Here is a 21,160-nt window from a genome sequence, read left to right on the forward strand (position 1 = left end):
TCATGACATTTTAATTTATATAATAGGTAAAAAAAAAAATGTGGGTTAACAATTGTTGATAAAGTATTAATTTATTAAAATTACAAATGTAGAAATATAGGTATAGAGATAGAAGGAAAGAGAGAGAGAAGTAGAGATATACCAAAATATCACCAGTGGTGACTGAGTATTAGAATTTAGTGTATTGTTTTTTTTTTCTTCCTGCTCTTCTAAGTTTTGCATTTAAATTTGACGAACTTTAATAATCGAGAAGAGAACATCATTGTATTTTAAAATATAAGTTGATGCTGATAAAACTAGAAATGGTTAGGATGCGTGAGACATGAGTAGACTTTCAAAGATATTAGAGTATTTTAAAAATTAAAAAGATAGACATTTTCTGAAGCTCTCTAAAGTAGCTTGTTATTTATGTTTTTGTCTAAATTAGATGGACAAATAAGATATTGTATTATTCAACAAATATTGTAATATTTTAACAGTATTTCATAAACTGCAAAATCCTTCTTTGAAAAAAATAAAAGAAAAATCTAAAACATATTTCTAGGCTGATAATATTTGGTAGCCTAAGTTAGGCCGAAGATAAGTATCCTTAAGTTAATTTTCAAAAAGTCAAAGATGTTCTCTCCTTTCTTGATAACCTGCTAAACTGTGTCTACCCTAAATATCACTGTTTACAAATGTGGATGAATAATTACTTCACACCAAACCTGTGGAAAATGAATAGTATAGCATGCCCCTGAGTACACTTAATGTTGTATGTAAGATAAAAGGATTTTCACTTGTTTTAATGTTAGAAAATTAGCCTTTGCTACCTCTTCCACCGTACTTATTTAAAACTGAAACAGACACAAAAATGAGTATTGTAGACAATATCACTCCTTGTGAATCATATGTACACTAAACCCACAAAACATATCCCAACTGATGTACCCTACTTAAGAATGGCAAAATTAATGTTTATCGTTTCCTAACACCTGAACTTGTCCTTAAACTTTCTTTACTTTTCTTTCTGAAAACTATATAACAGCTGTCATTGTTCCTAAAATAAGATTTCAATCTCAGTAAAAGTAACATTACCAAAAATATGGATTGTTAAAGATAGTACTTAGTAGCATTTAATAAACTTTTATTGTGTTAATTACTTTCCCTTAGTTAATTTTATTCTATAATTCTCTAGCTATGTTGGAATATTAAAAAACAAAATTTCTTGACACGTATGAATCTTATACTGATTGCCGTATAGAATTTTGACTCTTGCTTGGAAAGATGCAGTAACACACCCTTCCATATCCTGGGTGGAGAGAAGCTCTCTCCTTGGGACTTTGTTACAGAACCTCTGAAGCAAAATCATACCAGAGCTGAAACTTGGCCAGTGGTACCCATTCCTTCTGAGATCATTCCAAGAAAGATTATTTATCTTTTAATTTTGTTTGTTGCTTTTGTTCTTGATTTTTAAAATCTCTAAACCTCAAGGGGACAATATAGAAAGAACCAGTACCATAGTAACTCCTCCTAAATCTTCAGAGCATGTCTTCAGTAATTTTAGGTAGTGATTCCAAGAGCATTAAGCATTCACCACTCAAATATAAGTACGAAACACAAGCTGACTGAAATACAAGTGATTTCTCAGTTAGCCTACACTTTTCTCTCCTTCACAGCATGCCATATGTTGAATTTCTAGAGAATGAAACAAAAACCACACAATCAAAGGTCCCTTGTGTGTGTCCTCTGCACCTCTTGAGGGGCTCTACAAGCATGAGCCAGAGACCTCTAGCAATTATTTTACTAAATCTGAGGGTATACTCAGGCATGATCACAAGTCAGAAAGAAGCCCACTACAAACAGAACTTTGATGATCTTTGACAGGTTCTTAGTTAGGATTATCTGCAATTCCACTATTTTCTAGTAATATGAGGAATAAAAAGCTGAACTTACTTCTTTGGGAGAAAATGATACACCACATTCCAGAGATGTATTTTCTTCTAACTCCAAAGAATATATGTAAGGAACAGCAGGGTCTGTGAATCTCCCTATAAGACAGGAAAAAGTACACGTAAAATAGAGCCAGACACATGTCTATAACATCATTATTTCATGTGGAAGTGTGAACTTTGAGAAACCTCGTCAATATCATCATAACAGTCAAAAAGCAATTACTGAAACATCTATACAGGGCTGCCGTAAGGTTGCTGGGTAAAGAATCACTCTTCATGCCAAGATTCTAATCAGCAAAACTGACAGCCAAACATGTGACAAACATACATTCAATCAGCAAAAGAGATAGTAAACTTACTTTAAAAAAAAAAAACACTCCAGTTTTCAAGAAGCTTATCGCAGTCATATTCAGATGAATGTGGAAAGGAATAACGGGAAAGGTCAGGTAATTGACTGAATCTTAGGTCCCAGAACAACTGGGAGACTCCTTTTCCAGTGAAGATAGATCAGGGAAGACTCAGACCTGCTCTAATGTCTCGAAAAATCCACAAAGAAGAAAAACACATATCCATCACTTCACTTGCCCATTATTTTTTGTGGTGAGATATTTGAAATTTATCTTCAGAAATTTTAAAATCTATACATGCCCACCCAAACCTAGTCCTCCTGTGTTCCATCAACTATGCACTGTACCTCCAGCTATCTACCTCTAAGTGTCAAAAACTGGAAGTGACTGGAGACTTCCTCCTCTTCCCTAACATCCATGTCCACTTGGTTTCCAAGTCAGAGCATTTCTAATCTCACAGTACCTTTGTATTCCCTTCCTTCCCATCCCCAGCATCATTTCATTACCTGAGTCCAGGCTTTCACTCCTCACCCATTAGACCATGTCTAACTGGTCTCCCTATCTCTGGTTTTGCCCTCCCCACCCCCACCTTTCTCTCAGCACATTCTCAACTCTGCTCCAAAGGAAAATTAGTAAAGTGCAAGTTTAATCATGTCATTGCCTGGATAGAAATCCTTTAATGGTGCTCCCTAACCACTAAGATGAAAGTCCACAAAGGTCCTTGGTAACCTGGGTCCCAGCTGCTCCTCCAGTCTTGTCCGCCTATTGTTTGGATACACTGAACTACTTACCATATTAACTCATTTCTAGGCCTTTTCTTGCATTCTTTTACATATCTCCTTTGCTTATGTATCACCTCTTCATCCTTCAAGACTTGGATTAGGCATCAACTTCTCTAAGAAATCTTTCCTGATTTCTGAGTCTGGGCTCGTTTTTCCTTAGAATATGTTTGCTTAGCATCATGCTTAGACTTGTTTATATCACCTGTCATGCTATATGGTAATAACCTGATTCTTTGTCCATCTCTCCTACTATTATAGGTTTTCCATTTGTCACCTAGATCCAATAGCCATCTTTCTGTGCTCTGTTCTGTCCTTTCGTGACATCTACAGACTAAATCAGCTAGGCTCCCTTGATCTTCTGCCTCTGGTTGGGTTCCATCAAGTAGAGGCACTAGCAAGATATCGCAGGGTAGGAGGTGAGAGAAAAGTCAAAGTATTTATGCCTTCACTTCCATGCTGCCTTGGATGCAGTTGTGGCAAAGGCTGCATTCCTGTATAGCTATGGCTCTTATGAATTTGGTCCCCCTTCTATAGTTTCACTTCTCACTGAATTCCATAACATCTTCTCTCTTCTTGCTCCTTCAGGCCTGGAGGTGGTATCAGCTTCCATCCCTTGTTGTTTTTTTTTTTAACCCCACCCCAACCTCCATAGATGATTCCTTCATTAAGTCCTCTGTAGTTAAACCCTTTAAATGAGTCATCTGTCTACTACTGAGATCCTGATGGACAAACTTACTGTCCACATCTTGAGGACATGTAAAATGTCTTATTTATCTTTACAGACTCAAAGTCTAGTATCTAGCCAGTAACTGGGATTCAACAAATAGTTATTAAAGATGAAATTACTAAACCAGTGGTTATGAAACTTCTGCAAGGGTCCAGAGAGCAAATATTTTAGGCTTTGTGAACCTTATGATTTCTATCACAACTGTTCAACTCTGACATTTATAGCATGAAAGCAGCCATAAATAATATGCAAAAAAAATGTATGTGTCTGTTTCTAATAAAATTTTATTTATAATAACAGGTGTCAGGCCAGAATTGGCCCACAGACCTTAGATTGCCAACCTCCAGAGTAAACAGATGAAATGCACTTATATTTTGTTCAAACCTAATTTAACATAAAGATATCTAATACACGAGTAAACATAGACAGAGCTCTCTAAAAATATTTATTTAAAATTCTTGAGCATTTAAATCTAACAATAACTTTATTTTCATTAATGTATATGCTCATATATAACATACTTAACTTACTATATTAAACCAACAATAAGCACAGTTATATGTCACATATTACCAAAGTGCTCTTATATTAATATTGATGTATTTCTAGGAATAAAACTATAATGAGTTATATAGTAAAAGAAAACCATGGCTTGAGTCATTGAAAATATTTAAGAATAACTGCTGTTGACTTAAATTATGTTTAAAAATTACACCTTAGAGCAATTTAAAACTGTTTTGCCTTTACAATAGTACCATTACACTATAAAATATATACCTGATTTGTCTTTAAGATCCACTGAAAAATCTGGAAAGTTTTCTAGATTAAACTCCACTCTGGCACGTGTTATACCTTTGTTTTTTACTACAAATGGAATAATCTGAGTAGAACCTATATAGGTACCACTGAAATTAAAAACATTCTAAAATGAAAAAGGAAATAATAATTAGAAAATACAGTAGTAGTTTTTGAAAAAAATGTAAGCTACAAATTGTACTGTTATGTTTATCAAGGAGATTATTCATTTCAAGGAAATTATTCATTGCAAAGCAGAACTAAGTAAAAATTAGTCATGTTTTCTTTCCTCTCCCCTACCTCCTGTATATAATCAGTTACCAAATCCCATCAATTCTGCCTCTTCCTCACATCTTACTCTTATTGTATCTGTATGAAATTACTGTCATCACATTTCATTTAGTTTCTAGATTTGACATTCTCAAATTCTCCCCTGTGTAACTAAGCCATAGTTAAACTAACTGAGAATATGATCACATAACTTCCTGTCTTAAAAATTGATGACTCCCCTCCATGTATAGGACAATGCCCAAGCATTAGCAGGGCTCACAAAGCTCACCATGACCTTCCCCAGCCTCATGTTGCAGCTACAACTAGCTCCACTCTCCTCCTATCACTTAATATTTCAGCAAACTGCATGACTTGTCATTTCCAACCAACCCTTCTATGTCTTTATCATGGTGTCCTTTCTATCAGGAAAGCCCTTCCCTAACTTATAATTGACTGATAAAATATTATGCATCCATCACACCCCAGATAGATAAACTACAACTAATCACACTGCCCTCAGGACTATTTCTGATTCTTATATTTACTTACTTTGTTACATCACATAGTCTGTTTATTTGTTTACATATCTGTCTCTTCTACTGGACCTTAGGTCTTATTCATTTTTGTATCTCCAACACCTATCTGACACCTACCTTAACTGTATAAGGAATGTTTATTGAATGTGTCTGAACTCTAGCTCATATACTGGGCATGTGCCTACACCACAAAACTCTATAAGATTCTCCCTTGTGAAAGAATTATCATAGATACCCTATAGCTCCTTAGTAAAAGAATTACATATAACATTAAAAGATTGAGGCAGGAGTGTCCTAATATTGAGTAAAATGCAGTAATAAGGTCAAATGACTTCTAGTTTTTTATTTAAAATATCAACTCAGGTCTATATGTGAAATTTCTAAAATCCTAAATGAGTAAGGAAAGTTTGGCGCTTTGTATATTTTTAAAAAACACTCCTTTTATCCCATTCTGGCCTTGCTTATATGCTCATTTGGATAAAGTTTCCTAATTATTGTTAAGACACATAGTCAATGCCATCGCTATGCAGTTAATAAACGTGTTGTTGAAAATATCTGTTGAAGTTAGAATATTATTTCTAAAAGACATCTAAGTTTAAAATCCAACACAATAAATACATATTGATAAAATATTTAAATTATTAAATTGTACCAAATGTTCAAAGTATGTCCCAAATGACTTTAGGATGAGGAAATAAAGTAATAAGAGTCTCAATATTGTCTAATCTTTTTTAAAGGAGGAACACCATCGTAATAAAAATCCAAACCTGGATACTTCAGTGTTTAATCTCCAGGAATCACCATAGCCTTGGACAAGCTAGTTTAGTATCTGTCAGTCTATCTGGACTTATCATGCCTTCACCACTGAATAAAAGAGAGGTTAGGAATTTATAACTTAAAGCCAAACCCTAGAATTTGGGTAATGCCAATAAAGTGCTGACTAGCAATGAGCTCTACCTTAGGCACCTGGCTGACCTCTTTACCATCAATTTCTGCTCAATTTAATTCAGCCCTAGAATGGTGCTAGGTGTTGCAATACTAATGGGAGAGAAAAACAAAACTGCAGATAACCCAGTGTGTAAGATGTTTGTAATGTTACCAAAAGGTTTCCAAGGAAATGTTGGACACTCAGAGAGATGGAGTGGTCAGAAGATTTATTACGTTAGCTAGCGGGCCTCAGGTGAACTCATGTTCTGAATTCCTGGGCAGTGAGTGGAGGGAGAACAGGGGTTTTATCCTTTTCTTGAGTAAGCATGCAAGCTTTTTCATTGGCTCTGCCTGTATCCGGGCAGAGTAACCCCAAACTCGGGGCTTCATCAAGCAGGTGAGGGGCTTCATCAAGCAGGGTTACAGAGACAGGAAACGTTGTTAGGGGATCTTTGTAGATCAAGCAGGCAGCTTCTCGGAAACAGGCAAGCAGCGGAGTTACAGAAGCCAGAGATGCAATCAACTGTTAGCACTGAACTAGCTCTTAGGGGTCCCTTACAAGCAAGCACATTTCAGCTGTAAGGTTAAACAAAGGGGCTTAGAAATCTACTTTTGGGGGGTACCTCTACAGTAACATTGCATAAATGTCACAATGAAGGTGCATGTGGGCCTGCTTTGAAGAATCAGAGAAAGTATATTTGGATAGATAAGACGAGATCTAACTATTGAAAGGCTGGCCAGAAAAAAAGTATGTGTATGTGTGCTTGTGTGTGTGCATGTGCGCATGTGTGCACGCCTATTGAAGTGCACTCTATCAATTGTAGAACAAACTTTTATAGGGGTAAAGACAATAATTCAAAAAATAAATGTGACTGTGGTTAAGAAAATCCAAATAGAGACCACAGTGAGATATCATTTTATACTCAATAGATTGGTAAAAATTAAATCTGACAGTACAATTTGTGCAGCAATGAAATGTGGAGCAATTTTGAGAACCTCTTACATATGTAACTCTGAAGCTATGTGTATGAATGTTCACAGCTACCATGTTTGTATTAACAAAAAAAACAGAAACACTTAATAGAATGGACAATGGAGTGAGTATATAAATTATAGTATGTCCACACAAAGCACTATCATGCAGTAGTGACAATGAATCATGTACACTTACACACAGTTTAGATGAATGTTAGAAATACAATGTTCAATTAAAAGTAACTCACCAAAGACTACAAAAAGTACATTTTTGTTACAAAGTTGGAAAACAAACAAACTAAACTAAATAAAAATGGTTAAGGCATTCATAAGTATGTGGTGTTACCATAGGCAAGTGATTATTTATGAGTAATAGTATCATGATGAAGCCTGCAGATGATTTTAATGGTATTGGTAGTGTTCTGCATCTTAAGTTCAGTGGTGAATTCTTAAGACTTTAATCAATATTCTGTTTCATCACTTACGTTTATATTCAATATATTAATTTTTATTATTTTAAAAATTTTACATATTTTTTAATAAAAATATTAATACATAGTAAAACATTTTAAACATAAATGGGCTGACTAGAGACATATAACAAATAAAAATCACCACATTCATAAACTTATCACACAAATAGGTAACATACTCACTGGATTGATTTCAACATCAGCAATCTCAACGGATCCACCAATTCTAAGGTCTATGACATTTGCACGACGAATAACAACCTTAATTAGAAGAAATATAAAACTTTGTAGAAACCACATTAAAATAGCCTGGATATCTTCACCAGACTAACAGCTCTGCATTCAATCTTTCTGGCCCCACTTTACTGCTTTATATTCAAAGTGACCTCTGAAAAAGGCAAATCTGATGGTGAAATCTCCATGGTTAAAACTCCTAACTCTTAAGATGAAGTCCAGATTTTTTCATGTTGTTGATAAGGCCCAGTATAACCTAAATCTTTCACAGGTCTCCTAGCACATCTTTTGCCACTACCTTCCATGCAGTCTATAATCAACTCATGCTAAATTTTTGAACACATGCTGTCTGTGCTTCCTTAAATATCTTTCCTCCCTTCCTCCACCCCACTGTCATTCTTTAATATGGCTGATTCTTAACTTTGGTGTCTTTTAGATATATCCTCTCCTAGGAAGTTGTCCCTGATACTTTAAGCCTGGGTTGTATACCTCTCCTGTGTACTCAGCCTGCTGCATTTCTCAATCACAGTACTTATTACAACGTATTTTAATTATTTATTGAGTTTTGTGTATCCCCAAACAGCTTGTAAGCTCTTTGAGATGAAGGACCCTTATTATCTTGTTCAATTTTGCACCCCTAGTATGTACAACAGAGATTGGTGCATAATGTGAATGTCAAATGGATGAATAAGTGAGTCTTATTATATTATAATGTTTAAAAAAGTAAGATTTGTTAAAAAGAAAAACTCATACTCCTCTAAAATACAGTGAGATTTACTTTTAGTAATATCTATATTTTTGGTGGCCATATTTTTTTTTTCCCAGAATACTGTGCTAAAAAATATTCTACCCAAATCTCAGATCATATATCACAATGTATAATCTATAAATGTCTTTCAACACATATGTTTATAAAAATAAGATACCATTCTTAAGTTATTTATTTGAGTCAAGCAAATAGGTGTTCATTACATTAAGCTACATATTATCTAATAATTTCTTGTTATGGTAAATTAAGGGATAAAATGGGAAATATATATAAATTATTCATTTTGATCTGATGATAGTGTACATATTGTTTTTTAATGTGAGTTAATGCACATAGTCAATCATCAGATTGATGATCAAGAGCATTCATTCCTTGAGTTTTAAAATGACATGAAATATTATACAGAGTGGGTCTTGCATGTTTTATGTATTCTGTTTAATGAATTCAAGGTAATATCTTTTCATTTACATAATTCCCAGGACATAAAGCAGGAAAATACTTTTAAGTGTTCTATAAAATATAGATATTAACATCACATAGAATTTGCGTACAATTCATGTTGTTATTAAACTATTTATAATTAGCATTTGAAAATTGATTATTTTTCCTAAGCCACCTAACTAATGCAATGAAAAAAAAGCCATTCCTTTCTGTGTGACTAGTGAGGGTTTGTCAGAATTCAGAGATGTCAAATATCATTACAATTTCAAGTGAAATGTTCCTCATATTGATGGAAGGTATCCAATTCAACTTAGAAGAAATTTCTATTACCAACTTTCGCCAAAAATATCTTCTGCAAATCCCCTCCAAGTTCTGCTACACAATTTTACATTAGTTTATATAGATAATATTTCTTACTTTTTAGATCTCTAAAAATTACACTTCTTTAGAGCTAACTCAATTTCTAGAGGAATAATAGAAAATTTAAAATGTGGCCTTCAGTGTCCTAACTTTAAAATCCAGTCCCAATACAAAAAATAATTAAAACAAGTTTTCTAATAATAAACATACACGCATGTTACTGCATTATGTCTAATATTATAAATATTTTAAACAACCAAAAAATCTGCATAGACATATATAAGGTACAAAAACACATACCTTTGCTCTTGTTTCAAATTTTTCTGCTGCAGTTGGTGTACAAGAGATATTCAGAACAGTTATCTCGCCAATTGGAATTATTCCTTGTGATGGAACAATATTAATGGCAGGCAAAAGACTCTCGTCACAAACCTGTAATTGAAATTTTGCAGAAATGCCACATTATCCTTTATAGCTACTGTTTCAAAGCTTTAATAGGAAAGGTTCCACACTACTACCTAGAAAGAGGATCTCTGGTCACAGGACATGAGATAATTTTGTAATGGTGTTTCAAAATACCAGACATACAGTTTGAACTACAGCAAGGAATTGTAACCTTAACTCAGCCAACAAAACCTTCAGTAGTGACATTCAAATAGGATGATGAAGTTTATTACCTGAAGTGCTTTCAAGACTGCGAAACATACAAAGGTGAGATATATCTGAGAAGATGACAACATTCTAGATACTATTTTGGCAGTTTGCATTTCCCTGATCATAATAACTGAAAGCAAAGTTAGTGGGGAGGCAGGATGATGAAGTAATCTCATTTATATCTCCTTGATAGAAAGCCTAATAACTAAGATATCATTACCATATTCAAAAAAGTTATAAGTAACTTAGTAAGGATTTATGGTATGATTTGTTAGAGGACAGTTTAGGCCTATTTACCATACTTTAAGCCAGAATAATTTAAAGGAAAATTGGTCAAGATATTTTTGGGAATAAGAGAACAAACAGACTACCAAGGTAAGAACTAATTCTGAAGGAGCACAGTAGAAAACAGTCTCCTCATTTGTTTATTTTGGCCAAAGAGTTATTTGGGCAGAAAAAGATACATCAATGTATAAAGCTTGAATAAAAGATCTCAAACACTAACCTCTATTACCACTACTAAGGAGTCTTAATATATTTTCAGTAAAGAAAAAAATCCCTATCGCCACTTTGCTCCTTTCTTCATTTGAATCAGGAGCAACACCTATAAATAGACCATCTTCAGAATGGCCTCAATCTAGGTCTCAGTTGCTACTATACTGGCCTGACTACAGAGTGAAAATGAGAGAAAGAAAAACATGTAACTAAATATGGACTGTAACATTAATCAGTAAGGTATATTTTAAAAAATTTTAGACATCTATTTATTTTCAATAAAACCAAATAACATGAAACTAAGGGGGAAGAGGAGAGACTAAATAAAGAAGGGAGTGAGAGAAACAATTTTCATGAGAAATTAAATGGACAGACTAGATAAACTGTACTCTGATAAATCTCAGAAAATACCTAAAATCAGTGTAAATCAATATATAAAAAATAAAATTGATTCAAAATTATAATGTGATCTGATCCAAATAAGAAATGACCAAAATTATATATTACCTTGAAATAAGCATGGTTTTGTCCTACGTTGCGAAGAATGGCTTTCCTCCAAGTTGTTAAACCTTGAGGGCTATCACTGAAGAGTATCCTTGGCTCCAAACATGTGACCATGGTATGTCCAATCTAATAATGAGAGGAGGAAAGGGAAAATGCAATTGACATAATAGTAAATGAAATACTTTGTTGAATTGTTTTGGTCACAAAAATGAAGTGTTTTAATTGTAAATATATATTAACCAAAAGTATAATTACTAAAAGAAAATGAAAAAAAAAATTTTTTTATTAAATATGTTCTAACATGCAAAATAAATCCTACGTCAGGTTTTTATATTTTAGTTTTGATGAAAAAGTGTTCAATGAATTATATTATTTTTCTAAATTTAAAATAAATCTGTGATAATTCAGTCAGTATAGAGTAATAATGTTATAGAAGATATTTTATTTAGACATTTTGGTTGTAATAATAATAATTGGATATTTAGAATTTAGATATTTAGGTATTTTTATTTTTCCATTTAAAAAATATAGATATTTGGTGGTAATAATAATGGTGATGATAATGGTAATAATAAAATTATTGTGTGCCCAGTATGAACCTTAGTTCTTTACTTACATTTCCACTATGGTCTATCACTACAGAAAGTCCCTAGAGGGAAGCTAGACTATGTTTCTATTATTCGCTTTTGAATACATAGAGCCTACTTGGGCCTAGCACAGAGTATGGGCTCAAAAAACAATCGATAAATGAGTAGATGAATGGTATTATCACATTTTACAGCTAAAGAAACTGAAATCTAAGGTGATTAAGTATTTTGTCTAAGTTATATAATGATTCAGTAACATTCACCAGCTCCACCAAGCATGAATAAATACAGTTCAACAAACATATGTAATTTCTGATGTATCAATCTAGTGTGGTCTCTTTACAGTTGAAAACTCCTTACTATGAACAAAGTAAAGTCAATACTCCTCATTGGGAAAGAGAAGAAAGTATTGAAAGCAGCTATAAAAATATTTTTTTCACGTCTGTAATATAACTAAGTTTTTTCAGCTTCATGATGATTTTTTAAAAAGAAAGTGTTGTTAGATTTTGTGGTGTGCATAAGAAAAAGGAAAATAGAATGGAATGCTGTATTTAAAATATACTTCCAAACTTGGAAAGGCAAACAGAATAAGATAATTCAATAGAGGAAGTGAATCCAGGACCTAGAGACATGTAGGTTAATCACTGACAGGGATTTAGAGATCATCTACCCAACTATGTACAGGGTGTTACTATGTATTCTGCAAAAGAAAAGAGTTCGAGTGTCACCTAAGCATGGGAAACGTGGTGCCAAATGAAATTATTCAGGCATGCTCCTACCAGCAATCTTCTTATAGAGCTTAATGTGCTGATAATGCATACTTTGCCTCTCTGAGGGGAAGCCTTGGGTACAGAACCACACCCCCCATCCTCATCTCAGACAAAGCACCTCACAGAACTAGAGGATCATAGAACGCTTTTTGGAAATGTTGGTATTATCCACCTGTCCAATTCTACAGTAAAGCAATCAGTAGCCAAGGAGAGCTAGAAGTCACGTTTTCCAACTCCTCATTCAGTGCTCTTTATACCAGACCCTAGTGTCTTCATCTTTAAATTATTATTTCTTATTGTCATAGATTTTAATACATAAGTATAATTATTTAATTATTTGAAAAACATGATTTGGGTATTTGGAGTAATAAATTTTCCAACAAAGTTAATAGAAGAAGAAATAGTCAAGTCAGTCAGTCCTTCATAAATGAATGACGAACCTTGAATAAACATTTTATTTAATCACTTCATGCTCCTCAGTCTTTGCCTTCTTAAGAGCAACACTTTACAGTTCACTTAACTTTAAGGGCTTCAAAAATTTACCCAAAATAATCTAATTCATAATTCTCATATATCAGAGTTTAATTCTTATCCAATACTTGTGTAGAGAAAACAGAAAGCAAATTTTATCACAGAGGGTAACAGCAAAGGTTGTTGAGGGAGATAGACCTGAATATAAATTCCAACTAAGACATTTATTATAATTGTTAACTTGTATTATTTACTTAATCACTCTATTCCTCCATTTCCTCACCCATCAGTTGGGTTAACAGTAAACGTCTCATACGGTTGTCATAAGGATTAAATTAGATAATACATGAACAGCATTTAGCATGGCATCTGACACAGAAATTACTCAATAAATGCTATCTACTATTAATGTTAAGTCTAAATTACTACATTGCTTAAATTGCTCATCTTTCATCTACTAGAAAAAATATCATGGGGTGAGTATGTGGGCAAATTTATATTAGTAAACTTGCCAAACACAATGATGTAAATAACAGTTAAAAACTGTGTGCAGGGGCGGCCCCGTGGTGCACTCGGGAGAGTGCAGCGCTTGGGAGCGCAGCGGGGCTTCCCGTCGCGGGTTCGGATCCTATATAGGGATGACCAGTGCGCTCACTGGCTGAGCACAGTGCGGGCAACACCAAGCCACGGGTTGCGATCCCCTTACCGGTCACACACACACACAAAAAAAAACTGTGTGCGGGCCCAACCCCGTGGCTCACTCAGGAGAGTGTGGCACTGGGAGCGCAGCAGTGCTCCCAGCGCAGGTTCGGGTCCTATATAGGGATGGCTGAGTACGGTGTGGGCAACCCCACGCCAAGGGTTGCGATCCCCTTACTGGTCACAAAAAAACAAACAAACAAAAAAAACTGTATGTGAATATTCACCAAAAAGCAGTTACAAGAATGTGAATAGAAACACTATCATATCAGCTAAACATTAGCTAAACAAACCAAATCCCTATCAGTTATGTAATGGATAAGTGATGGCATAGTCACATGTGGAATATTATTCCAGAACAAGAATGAATATTCTACAATCACATATATTAGCATAGACTAACCCCACAAAACCAATGATGATCAAAAGAAGCCATACATAAGAGAATATATGGTTTGTTTATATTTATATGAAGTTCAAAACCAAAATTAATCTACTTGGTATATAATTAAAGTGAATTCTTGGTTATTGAGAGTCATGAAGTTAAGGACTTCAGGGCTCTACCACAGAAAGTTAAAATTACCTACTGTAGCTTTCACTTTACTCACATTTTTATTATAAGAAGTATATTCCATAAAAAATAAAAAATTCTGTATCTCCTTGGTATGTAAATTAAATTATCCATTTCATACTAAATTATTAATTACTACTAAAACAACAGCAATGCAAAATATAATCTTCCCTATCTTTTCTTTGGTCCCTATTAATAAAATAATTTAATTTCACTTGGCTCCCATGATGGTATTACATATTTATAGAGGCTCTAACAACAACCTGATATTGTTGGCACAAAAGGCTTAGAATTCTGAGTTAATTCTATATAACACAACACAGTTTTCATCAAAGTTTTCATTTATGGTACACAAGTGATTCCATGAAAGAGCTAAGACAATTTAGTTAATTAAGTATTGCATGAAAAAATCAGTTTTTAAATGTTATATCTATATCTAGTCATAGATATAGACATATATCTATATGTTTAGATATAGATATAACATACACACACATATGTATACCTAAATAATTTATATTCCTCAAAATAAAAATCAAGTCCAAGGAAAATAATTACATGTGCAACACATTTTAGTGTCAATGTATTTCCTTCATCAACATGAAGAATAAATTCTCCCCTTTCTGGAGAACTGAAACTTGGCTGCCATGTTACTTCACATTCCAGTGAGGCATATGGTTCAACAGTGCCTACAGAGAATATAGAGAGAAAATAAGACATTTACCATTTTTTATTACATTTACTTTTTGTTAATATCCAAACTAATAGCTGGTCTAAAAATGTAATGGCTTGATACAATAAATTATTAAATGAAACTCCAAAAATAGGGAAGGGAAATTCTAAGCGAGAGATTATCAAATGAGTATTGTGAGCTTAGTGATATTCCAAGCTTGACATCAGTGACTCCATTTTCTACTGCTAACTCCTTGTTGAACTGTTGGTGAAATCTGAGATCCAGAAAGAAAGTATAGGAACTAAGTTCCTTTATAAACATCTGTACTCCCAAAAGTGCACAATAGTAGGAGACTGACCTAATTTATAGGATACTCTGGATATAGCTTTTCTTTGCACACTGACACCAATGCCCCATTTTACTAATGATTAAAAACTTCTTTGTTTAACTAACCAATGAGATAATCTGACAAATAACTTATGTAATCTAAACAAATTTCCTGTAAGTCCCCTTGCCTATCTCAGGTGGTAGAGTTTCTGACTCTTAATCAGGTTGCAACTTTCTATTCCTAAGTTTGACATTGATATTTATATGTTGGTTTTCATCCACAGTTCTGGTATCATGCTATTCTCTGACCTTCTCCTATCTTCTTTTCACCTGCTCCTTTTTCTCCTGAAGGCAGGAAATTCTCTAGCCTACCTTAGCTGATTGTAGGTCACAAGACCTCCATTTAAAGAGGTGCCCATGCCCGGGAAGAAGGAATGCTGCACAGAGAGGTCAAGAAGAATCTGAACAAACAGGCCTTGCTGGGTTGCCCCACCCAGTCTGTTAGTCTTAGATCATACCTGTTTTGTCCAATCACATTTCTACACAGTTGGCTGTGCTTGAATCATACTTATGTAATGAATCTTCCCTAGATGGCCCTACACATTTCTTCATCTGTATCCTTTGTAATATTCTTTATAATAAACCAGTAAACATAAGTACATGTTTTCCTGTGTTCTGTGAGCTGCTCAAGTAAGCTAATTGAACACAAGGAAGGGGTAGTGGGAACACTGATTTATAGCTGGTTGGTCAGAAGTTCCAAAGGCTTGGACTTGTGACTGGGATCTGAAGTGGAGAACAGTCTTAGGGACTGAGCCCTCACCCTGCACAACGTGACACTATCTCCAGGTAGACAGTGTTGGAATTAAATTAGAAGACACCCAGCTGGTGTCCACTGTGGAATTGATTGCTTGCTTGCTAGATGTGACACATCCCCACACATTTGGTCATAGAAGTCAAAAGTTGGTCTTCTGTGTTGATAATTGTGCTGGAAGAGTGTAGAGGAAAGATAGTGTGTTTTTCACATTTACTGAATAAACATATTTTAAAAAAATATCTGACCTGTTGATTTATCTTCCTTTTAATGTTAAAAGTATAGACCTATAGAGTTTGATTAAAATCTAAAATTCATACCTGATTTTCCAATTTTAATAGGCAAACAAAATATATGACAAAAATATGTTAATGTTTGGAAAATAATAGAAAATTTATCAATGAAGTAAACACTAGGATTAGAGATGGCTTTAAATATCGTCAGTAGAAAATCATTTGTGATCCCTGAAAAACTTGCCTTCTCCATATGTTTCCCAACATTCTGAAATTCAACATCAGACACTCATTCATCTTTCAGAGGGAGGAATTACCATTACCAGACTTTTTTTTGAAATGTACATATCCATAGAGATGTAACTTTTGATTAACTCATTTCCATTATTTAAACATATTGAGAACCTGTGAGATAGGCGCATTCAGTGTAAGCTGTTTGATTTATATTCACCATGTCTTTCAGAGTAAGGAAAATAGTACTTAATGGAAAAAGTGACTTAGGAATTCTTCCTTCAGGAAAAGAGAGGCCCCTGAGATTCAAGGGCATAGTATATTAAATAGGAGAGATGAGCAACCATCACAAACAAACTTTGCCTTGAGTAAAGTTGACTCTCGTGTGATGACAGTTTCCTCAGTCTTAAAAAGGAGATAGTGCCTATCTCCTACTTTTGCAGTGGCCATATGTTGGGAAAATAGAATAGTTTAGTCAGGCCCCCTCACCTTAGGTCCAGTTGGGTGTGGTGCAACACATTCTTTGTAAACAAATTGTGTGTGTGGATGGAGTTAGTGCACATGTGCACCAATGTATCTTTTTAGTTCTGCTGCTATTCTTGTGTTCTTCAGAGAGTTTGTGAAGCAGCACTGGCCGGCAGAGCTCATGTTTACTTTGCTGGCTGCTGCTCAGTTTTTCTTCGGACTTTTCCAGTAGCAGTTGAGTTTCTGAGTTTCTCTTTGGACTGCCTAGCCCCTAGTCATGTGTGTGCAGAAATAAAGACTATTCTTTCTTCAACCAAGGCCTCAAGGACCTTTTTTTCCAGTTACCTACCTCATAGACCTGCATGTGAAGGGTTTTTGACCCAGTCTGGACAATGGGCTTGAGGGGTCTATGAGCTCCAGAACCAGCCCTAGCTCTACAATTGACATAGTCATTGCAGAATTATGGGAAGATAAAAGAGCCCAACACTGTAGAAGGAGATAACACATGTAAAGAGATTAATATAGTGTGTAATACCCAGAAAGCACCCAGTGTCAGATATTTTGAATATTCTTGAATGCTAGCCACAGTAATTTATAAAAAGAAGAGAGCTGGTTATGGACGTGTTAATAGTCTAGTGGGGGCCCATCAGGATTATATTTGGCTGTAAATAACAAAAAAATCCTACTACAGTGGATTAGGTGGAGAGTGGTTTGTTTATCTTTTGCAATCAGATGCCCAGGGATAGTTATTCCAGGGCTGCCTTAAAAGGCTGGCAATGCCTTCAAGGAATAATGCTCCTTCTAGTTTCCTATACTATCATTTCTTACTATGTGGCCTTCCTCAGTGTGGAAAAGCATCTTATAAGACAGTGGTTGAAAGAGCACAAATTCTAAGGTCAGTCTCCCTGGCTCAAATTTCAGATCTGCCTCTTACTAGCTTTCATCTTGGGCAATTCACTTAATCTCTCCATAACTCAGCCTAATCACATGTGGGGATAACAACTGTATCTAACTTGGAGAATTGTTGTGGGGATTAAATTAACTGAAATATGTAAAACCATTTTAAACAGTTCTGTGCACATAGTACGAGGATGGAACCAAAAGAAATTTCTGTACATATATCATTGGCATAAGAGGCTGGGAAAAAGAGTTTTCTAGATAAGAACATTTCTGCCCAGAACAAAAACAAAATGATGATCCTCTTAGGAAGGGGAATGGATATCAGATAGGGGGTTAGCAATGTCTATCACTCTAGGAGACAGGTATAGACAAATAATTATAGATGACATAACAAATACATAATGGGAGCAGGAAAGGGGGGGAGGACCTAAATTAGCCCTAGAAAGTAAAGGAAACTTCATTATATGGAGGTGGCACTGGAATTATGACATGAAGGATGAGCAGGAACCCTGCAGGAGGACAACGACTGGGGAATATGTAAAGTCAAATTACAGTACAGGGAAAGGGTAGGGTGTGGGGGAGATTGTGGTGGGAAGTAACCTTAACAAAGAAGATTCAATGCTACAAATAAAGTTATCTGAGCACCCTGAGAAGAGCTGAAAGCAGTAAAAGGAATATATCCATGCTGACAAGTCAGCTTGAGGAGAATTTTTTTCTCTCCAATCAGTATGAAATATTCCTCTAGGAATATTATGTGCATCAGGGGCCAGGGAAAAGTTAGATGGCTGGATTGAGTAAAACTAGGATTGGTAAAGCAGGTACTACAAATGGCCAAGGAGTGAGAGAACTGAGAAAGATAGTGAGAGTGAACAGATTGAAGCCTAGCTCAAGGATTGAATGACTCAGAGTTTTAGTATGGATAAAAACTACAAATATTAAAAAAATGCAGAAGCATAAACAATAACCATAGAAGTCTGATTAGAAGTGAATTCTGTCTCTGAAGATATCAGTTCACTGTTACAGTCTCCCCTTACAATATCCACTATTCAAATGCAAATCTGAAATACATCATAAGTCAGGAAGAAAGGACAAACACAGCATAAATTTTAATTTAGAATTATTCATGTTAGTTTATAAAAGCATAGAGAAAGGCATATGATTAAACGCATTATCCAGGATGCAAAACCAATATAGCATAAGAAAAATAACTTGGTAAAAAAGTCACTTTCTATTTACAAAGAAGCAAAAACAATATAAAAGTGAGTAATTATTATATGAATACTCTGAGAAACACATAAGCAAATCTACACATTTAATACAAATTATAAATATTTCAATGCTCTATGAAATACATTTGAGCATTTTATCACTTGTATTCTTAAAATAGAAAAAAGGAAATAGTTCTTATAGAAGCAGAGAGTAGAATAATGGTTACCAGAGACCAGGAAGGGAAGGGGGGGGCGGGGCGGGGGAGCAAAGATTAACCAGAACAAAACTACAGGTAGATAGGAAGAGTAAGTTCTGGTGTTCTAGGCTGACTAGCGCTGATATTACTATATTGCATGTCTCTAAATAGCTAGAATGGAGGATCTTCACTGTAATCACCACAAACAAAAGATAAATGTTCAAAGGATGGATATGCTATCTACCCTAATAGAATCACTGTACAGTACATGCATGTATTGAAACAACACACTGTATCCTACAAATATTTATCCCACAATTAGATTTTTAAAATAAAAAATGGAAAAAATAACAAATAAAAATATTACTCTTTTATATGAAATTAAATATTTGTGTTTTTGTGCCTTGATGATTGTTTGCTTAAAAAAATATATGAGGTGCCATGAGCAACCCAAAGAAAATAAAAGTAAATGCCAAAATCTCCCCTGTAAAAATAAGAGTTTTAAAGACCAGGAGAAGTGTTAAGTGGTGCTCAAATTTATAATACTGAGCTAATGAGAAGCTGAGACTAGTTTTGAAATCGGGTCTATCTGACTCCAAAGTTTGTTTTACTTTCCATCATGCAGAATTGGACTTCAGCTGGTTATAAGGCATTGTTGGAGTCACCACAGATACAAAGATCTTTCCATCTGACTAGAAAGGCATGACATGTACATAAAACACATAATGATCATTCAACTCCTAACTTGCCATTTTATTTCCGTAAATAATAGCTTGAGTCCTAATGAGGTCTTCACAGCACTGAATTTGACAGGCTACTAGATAAGACACAGTTTAGTCATTACCAAAGTTCATTTTGTGACAGGTATAATGTGTGGAATTATAGATTCCAGGGAACTGCAGAAACAAGGTTAAGAGGGTGTTTAACAAATACAGGGAGGCCATCAAAAATAGTAAATCTAAGACTGTTTTCTATTAATTAAAATTTTTCTTATTTAAGTGACAGTTGTAAGTTCTTAATTTTATTAATTGGATTTTATTAGCTGTATAAAATATTTACTATAAATAATTTGCAGATCCTGCTAAAAGAATTTGCAATCTAACAAAATGAAAGGGATCTTAGCCAGAAAACGGCCATCTTTTGGGTAACTGGGACCAAGCAGAAAATTTCAGTTAGCCATTAACTTAGGAACTGATTGATAATCATCAATTCCTTGAGGTTAGTAGAGGAATTGAGAAACCCACCACATGGCTGAAACTGACCCGGGATGAAATCATGCCCCAAGAGTATCCTTCTCAAAAGTTTATTTCTGTTTATCTCCCATTACACCCTCTTATGTTGATTTATTGTAGATGCTGCACACATACAATTAAGAATTGAAACTAAGTTTGCTTGTTTTTCTTACCTTTTTAATCAACTGCAAACAAAGGAATTCCAAGAGAAAGGCAAAGCACCCTAGCTGATTATTAACTCACCTTCTTGCTTAAAGGAAAATTGCATCCACATTAGTTAGAGGTAGTTTTATGTTCCCGTGATGCTTGACTGAGATTATTGTCTTTGAGCTCTCCCTAGTAGATAAGAACTCTGACCCCTAAATAACATCAAGGGTTTGAAGCTGACCAGTCCATCAACTGCAGACTCCATAATACCAAAGCACCCAGTCCATCATGGGAACCTGACATCTGACTCAGACCCTCTGCTGATCCCATGATCAGCCTCCCCTGTGGCCTGCAGGACAAAACCCTTACCTCACCTTCTTCCCCTTTATAAACCCCAGAACAGGCATCATGAAGC

At 34.7% G+C, this 21,160-nt stretch overlaps 1 protein-coding gene across 1 annotated transcript in view; it reads right to left on the reverse strand.

Annotated features, from left to right (window-relative positions):
- CFAP47 (cilia and flagella associated protein 47) overlaps positions 1–21,160 on the reverse strand; it is a 578,552-nt gene that overhangs the window by 489,580 nt on the left and 67,812 nt on the right. The window contains 6 exon segments of the mRNA XM_063084619.1: positions 1,936–2,030; positions 4,568–4,712; positions 7,950–8,027; positions 9,871–10,002; positions 11,227–11,349; positions 14,880–15,010. Of these exon segments, the coding sequence (XP_062940689.1) occupies positions 1,936–2,030; positions 4,568–4,712; positions 7,950–8,027; positions 9,871–10,002; positions 11,227–11,349; positions 14,880–15,010 (704 nt within the window).

Source organism: Cynocephalus volans, chromosome X (assembly GCF_027409185.1).
Source record: "Cynocephalus volans isolate mCynVol1 chromosome X, mCynVol1.pri, whole genome shotgun sequence".
NCBI classification, from domain to species: domain Eukaryota; kingdom Metazoa; phylum Chordata; class Mammalia; order Dermoptera; family Cynocephalidae; genus Cynocephalus; species Cynocephalus volans.